Source organism: Hippopotamus amphibius, chromosome 3 (genome assembly GCF_030028045.1).
Source record: "Hippopotamus amphibius kiboko isolate mHipAmp2 chromosome 3, mHipAmp2.hap2, whole genome shotgun sequence".
NCBI classification, from domain to species: domain Eukaryota; kingdom Metazoa; phylum Chordata; class Mammalia; order Artiodactyla; family Hippopotamidae; genus Hippopotamus; species Hippopotamus amphibius.
The window spans coordinates 83,278,936-83,285,672 of NC_080188.1; the positions used below are offsets into that span (position 1 = coordinate 83,278,936).

At 39.3% G+C, this 6,737-nt stretch overlaps 1 protein-coding gene across 17 annotated transcripts in view; it reads left to right on the forward strand.

Annotated features, from left to right (window-relative positions):
* ARFIP1 (ADP ribosylation factor interacting protein 1) overlaps window positions 1-6,479 on the forward strand; it is a 110,957-nt gene extending 104,478 nt beyond the window's left edge. For all 17 annotated transcript variants that reach the window (XM_057726192.1, XM_057726199.1, XM_057726193.1 and 14 more), the window contains one exon: window positions 4,603-6,479. In XM_057726192.1, the coding sequence (XP_057582175.1) occupies window positions 4,603-4,758 (156 nt within the window). In that variant the 3' untranslated portion in view covers window positions 4,759-6,479. The remainder of the gene's footprint in view (window positions 1-4,602) is intronic.
* Window positions 6,480-6,737: the final 258 nt, after the last annotated feature.

A 6,737-nucleotide genomic window follows, 5' to 3' on the forward strand; every position in this document is an offset into this window, starting at 1 on the left:
CCCTCGTATTGAAGGCCTTGTCAAGGCAGGCAGTGTTGATAAACCAATTGCATCCATGCACTCTTGGCAACAAAATGTATTTGCTTAGCACACACTTTTTTTCCATTGTACTAAGGTAAACTTCACAGCAGCTTCTCTCTTTGAAAAGGAAAAAACTCTGTGTCTTGTTTCACTCATAATGCTTCTCACTCTGACGTCAAATGTATGTGGCGTTTTTCCCCCACACAGACCAATTCCCTGATTTTCTGGACACTAGCTGAGTATCCTACAATTCAGTTCACTTCTGACACTGTGGCCCCCTTACTACGACCTTTAGACACCATTCGAAAGTCCAGGTCGTCACCTGTACTTCTGACCAACCAGCTATAAATCAAAGGTTCCCTCAACCCTTCCTCAGGTTCAGTCATTTGCTAGAGCAGCTCACAGAGCTCAGGAAACAGTTTACTTATTAGATTACTGATTCATTACCAAAAAAAGTAAAGGATGCAGATGAAGAGATCCCTAGGGCAAGGTCTGGAAGGGTCCTGAGCACAAGGTCCCCCGTGTTGTTTGGGGCACGGCACCCCCTGGCGTGTGGATGCGTCAGCCAACCCAGAAGCTCTGCAAACCCCATACTGCAGGGATTTTTGCAGAGACTTCATTGAGTAGGCATGGATGATCAAATCATTGTCCAGAGGCTGGGGCGTGAGGGTGAAAATTCCCACCCTCCAATCACAATTTAGTTCCCCTGGCAACCAACCCAAGCTGTGGTGATCTAGGGGCTTTCCAAAAATCTCTTCTTTGACATAAAGGCGGGTGTGGTTGAAAGGGCTTGTTGTGAATAACAAAAGACACTCTTTTCACCTTTAATAGCTCTGAGGCTATTTCAGGAACAGAACCAGAGACCAGATATTACAACAAAAGATGCCTCCCTGGCTCTTATCACTTAGGAAATTAACAAGGGTTTTAGGAGCTCTGTGCCTGGAATGGGATGAAGACCAAGTGTATATTTCTTATTATAAATCACAATATCACAGTCTTACTTCTTACAAGTTCCAAATCTGTGGGTTCCAAATAAATGAAATTTTATTTTATTAAAAAGAAGTCAATGTCATTCGAAGGTGTAACCGTCAAATAGGTAAACTTAGATTCCACTGAAATCGAATGAGTACTTATTCTGTGTCAGACAGTGTGCTAGGTAGCATCTCATTTCATTTAACCCTTAGAACGGCACTACAAATTCAGTTTGGTAATAGCATCCCTGATAAATGGATAAAGACCTTGGCCAGTGAAGTTAGAAGTAACCCGTGCATGGTGTCACAAAGAAAACTGGGATGTGTTACAACTGGGAGTGGTATGCGTGCCTCCTGATTCCACAGCTCTTTCTGGTAATTTCTATAAAAGAACAGTACTACTAATGGGGGTATTTGACTGATGACCTAGATGAATAACAGATACAAATTGGGGTAGGCTGTGACCAGTGTCAACTATGCCTGATGCAGGTCTTCCCAGAAAATTGGAAGTAAAAGTTCTCAAAGATACTATATTTCATTTGCTCCTAAACTGCACTTGTCTTGGGGCTGGTTAGTAGCCGTTTCGCCTCGCTTGTTCGAGTCTGTGTTCCCTAGCTACTTTCTCTCTTAACTTTTCTCCTGTATCACAACCACCCCGCTTATTAGCCTTTCCTCTGCCCTCTGATTTTCCTCCTTTTCACTGTGTTTTCTAGACCCTCATTCATTCCTAGGAAAGCACATTCTTAATCTTTTTCCTGGATGCATCTCTTTTGCTGCATAACAAAACACCCACAACTTAGTGGCCTAGAACACTGGTGATTCATTCTTTCCCACAGTTGCCTAGGTGGGGTAGGTGGGTTCTTCCTGAAACCGTGCATCTCAGATTGGGACTTGAACCCACATGCCTGGACTCAAACCCAGCCTAAACGCAGGTTGGGACTCAAATCCACGCAGCCGGGATTCGAACCCAGCCAAAACCCACGGTCTTTCAACCAAGATCACATACCTGGTTTCAGGACTTAATGAAGCTCAGATTCTTGATGTCTCATCACAGAAAGAATTCATTGGAGACAAAGTGATAGGTAAGAAGTGGATTTATTTAGAGAGAAACACACTCCACAGACAGAGTGTGGGCCATCTCAGAAGGTGAGAGAGGCACCAGGGTAAGGGGTTGTCAGCTTTTATAGTGGTGGGTAATTTCGTAGGTTAATGAGTGGGAGGGGTATTGCAGCTATTTCAGGAAGGGGTGGGAATTTCCAGGAGTTGGGCCACCGCCCACTTTTTGATCCTTGTGGTTGTATTACTGAGGCTCAGTGTCTAGTGGAAGTCAACTTGGCTGCCATCTTGGACCCATTTGGTTCTTATCAGTTCATGTCATGCCCTCAGGTTATGTCATTCTTTCAAAGGTTGTGCCCTGTCCCTCCTGTCTCATTTCCTGTTTCACGTTCAGCTGGAAGGCCTGCTGGGCACTGGGAGCAGCTGAAACGACTGGGCCTCTCTCCCTGTGGCTGTTCACCCCAAAAGGAAGCTACATGGGCTTCCTCACCACATGGCGCTGTGGTCCCAGAGGGCCAGCACTTGCTTTTCAGGCCTCATTTTCTCAAGTGAGGGGTGATTGGGACCATTATTGTAACAGTCCTTATAATAGTATACTTTGCTCACCTCCTCATTGCCTTCTAGAAACCCGCTTTTCCTATGATTATCCAGTTTCCTTAATAATTGGCCCTGGGCGGAGGTTCGTTATCCTTTGAAATATCCCCCGTATCTCAGACCAAGAAGGCAGGGGAGTTAGAGTTCTCCCATCCCAATGTTTTCCTTCAACCTTTCTTGAAAAGAACCCACTTCTCCCCACAAGTGCCTTTTTTTTTTAAGTTAACAAGATACATTTTTACTGCACATTTATCATATTAATCATCATTTCCTACTGCCCTCTGCCTTCCTTATCCTTGTATTCTTGTATCCCTGGTACTGTGCCTGATACATCGTGTGAAAGGTTTTGTCATCATCCTTGTACCCGGCACCAAAGATTTTCATTTAGGAAGGTTTCAGGCCTTCAATTTCTGACCGTATGAATTCAAGGTATTTTTTTTAGTTTGTACAGACATTTTTTAGGTTTCGTCATTTCATGCTATCTGGTCCTCTTAAACTATCTCCCTGCGAGAAACTTGCTTATCTTTGTCAGAGAAAGAAAAAAATCCCTTTTATTTTTTTGAACAACTTTAGTTGAATCAGCAGCTCCAGATGCCCTCAATGTTAACCCAGCATCTTCTCAAGGCTTGAGATATTCATTCCCTGGGGTCAATACTTACTTTGTTTCTTCCTGCCTCCTCCCTTTTCCTAAGAATGTAAGCTGGTCAGAGAAAGAATATTTTTCTATATCTCCTAGAACAGTGCCTGGCACTTAGAAGATACTTCATGTCTGTTGAATGAATTAACGAATGGAGTAAAAGTTATCTAAGATACTTTAAGTAAAAATCTGTTCCTGAAAGTGTGCATAGTACAATCCATTTGTGTTTTTAAATATTGTATATAAGCCTAGAAAATTTCTCAAAGGATGCACAGTAAAATGTTAACAGTGATTGTCTCGGGCGGGGAGGAGGGGAATAAATACAGAGTGGATCGGGAGGTTGTGCTTTCTAATCTTGAGCATGTGCCATGTTTATGATATTTTAATTTTAAAAATAAAGGCTTTACAAATCAAAAATATCCAATATAAATATGTAATATTAGTGTTATTTCCTTTATAGAGGTACATGGACAAAGCAGTGGCTAGAGAGACTATGCGTGTGTGAATACAAGTGTCATATCATATATATTATATCCTATTTTTTCACACCCTCATATATCAGATGTTTTTACATCATTAAAAATTATTAAAGCTCAGTTTTAATGAACATTGCATTGAATGGGTAAGTTAGAGTGTTTTGTACTTTATTGTTGAACAATTCGCAGTTATAAATAAGACCTTAGGGAACACTTCATTCATAAAATCTTTGTGATGCTTTGCTGATTTCTTTAAAGAATAAGAGATAGTGTTACCTGGTTAAAACATTCTCTTGTTATCATTAGAAGTAATAAGCAATTGAAAATAACTGAGAGGCATATGAACTTTAAGTAAATTGGTTTTCTGGGCAACCCTTGTCACCACTTCTTCAATCTTTGCAAAGAACTGCAGTATTTAAAAGTATCCAGCCTACTCAGTTTTACATAGAGTGCGGCCTTAATGATGTCCGTACTTGATATAGAGCATATATCATATAGTAATTATTTATGTATAATTTTGCCTTTTCAAAATTTGATTTTGAATATACTTAGTGTGAAGGGGAATCCAACAATATGTTTAATTAAGGTATGCTCAGGGTTTGAAACTGGTTCAGAGAGTACGTATTTAGCATCTTAAACTGACCTGTTCCCTTCAGGACAGTTAAAAAGTCATCAAAGTTTCAGTGATTTTACAAAGCAATGTACAGTTGGTGTATGTGAAATACTTTGTGAAAACAACTTTTCCGGAGGAGAGAGATGATCTCTCATTAAGACAAGGAATAAATCACCTTATGTTTCATTGTCATTGATGTTAACGCTTGGTCTTGTAACTCTGCCCTATTCGCAGGTGAAGGTGCTACACAATCAGCTGGTCCTTTTCCACAATGCCATTGCCGCTTACTTTGCTGGGAATCAGAAGCAGCTTGAACAGACACTTAAACAGTTCCATATCAAATTGAAAACCCCTGGAGTGGACGCCCCGTCTTGGCTTGAAGAACAGTAAAATCACACCTGGAAAAAAAAGAGAAAGTCACATTGTTATATTTCTAAACAAACCTAATGAGAATGAAGCAGAAATGGGGGAAGAGGGAAAGGGTGACCACCATTGTAGTGATTCTTACACAAACAGCTTTAATTTTTCCCTTTTTCATACTTTAACAATTGAACTGTTAAATTTGATGGGAAGATGGGTGGTTTTAATGTAAACGTAATTTCTATAATCTGAACACAGTAATTTTCCGTTTCAAGAAATCCTTTTGTATTGTGAGGGTTGATGGCTATTTCTGTAGTTTGAAAACACCTAATATAGATTTGCACTGACAAGATAAAAATTCAAGGTTTTTGGTCCTGCAAATGAGGACCAGTTGTACCTTTTCCAAAGGGAGGTTTACATGATTTGTATCAACATCAGATATTTTATATATGAATATATTAAACATCTTTAAGAGATTCATTTTCATGTATTGTCTTAAAGAAAAAAGAAACTATTTTGCAGAGTAAAATTCTATGGCATTCCTGCAGCATCCACACAGAGGTGGCAGCTCTAATGAATGACTGATTGGCTTGTGGAGCTGTGGCAGATACCTTTTTAAAAATGAATCTGTACCATTGTAAATTTTGTTGAGACTTTTTCTTAAAGACGCAGGAATCACACTGTCATTTCTGTGAAGCCTTTGAACTTACGAATTTGCATCACCCAAAGTCACAGAGCGGTTATGTTAGCCATTTCTTTTGATTCATGATGAAACCTGCTTAAGAGAATTTTTTTGACAGGTGGACTTGGGAATAGAAATTCTCGATGATTTCTAGAGTAGAAATCTATGCTTAGAAAGCTAGTTTTGGGGTAAATTCCATTTTGACAGAAGTGAATTCCTAGACAGCTTTCGTTGACTTCCATATGTAACAATACCGGTTAAGCCTTAAATCACATATATGTGCCTTCTCAGATACAGTAATTCTCATTCAACCAATGTACATATATCCATAAAGAAGCCCCTTTCCGATAATGTTTGATGTGTCTGTTCCTTCCTTGGAAAGGAGCACTGTGTATAAATGTTGAGTTTCTTTGTATTTGTTAAGCCACATTTGGTTTATGGAGAAATCAACTTTTGAATTTGCTGTTTGGTTTCTCTTCATTCCCTTTGGGGAATGGGAAGACGGAGACTCGTTTTCACTTGAGTAACGGAAAGGTGGTGTGGGTCAGAGTGGTGGTAGCACGAAGAAAGGGGGCTGCAAAGGCCAGTACTGTTTCAGTTGCTCAGCACTGTTGGTTTTGTGTTACATGGTTGGCCTGTCTGCTGTGTGGTTTTATCAGTAATGTACTCCTTTTAAAATATACGTTCTCTTGATTTTTTGTCATAGACGTAAATTAATATTTTGAGACGTATCTCTTCACCTGTTCATTTCTTTTGTGTTGAAATGAAGTACTTAAAATTACTGTTATACATGAACTTCGTGGACTGTAAGATTTGTTATATATGTTCAAATGCCATTTAGCTGGCTTTTTAATTAATATGCCTGTTTTCAGTGCTTAACACCATGTATTGTGACTGTAAATCATAAACCTATTTTAAATCATTCCCTTCTGTATATTTGTACTCTGAGAGAGCCTTATTTTATTCTTCCAGCAGAATTACTACTTGTGATAGTTCATTTACATTCCCCAGAATGTGCCTCTGGTGTGAATTTTGTATTCTTATTAAAAGTGTTTGCTGCAGTACCTCATTTCTCTGGCTCTTCATAATTTACAAGAAGAAGCAACTGTTTGGAAAAAATGAGGATGTGATTCATCTTTAAAAACAATGACAAAAAATGATGCTTCTGTCACTTGCAGTTGTTTTATTTCAGTAAGTTACTCTTTTCCCTCAATTGGAATCTCTTGGGAGCAGAACATGTCCACTCTTACATACTTCAGTAAAAACTGTAGCTAAGGAATTAAATCATTTCATGATTTTTCAGAGTAAACCAAAATTATCAGTGATT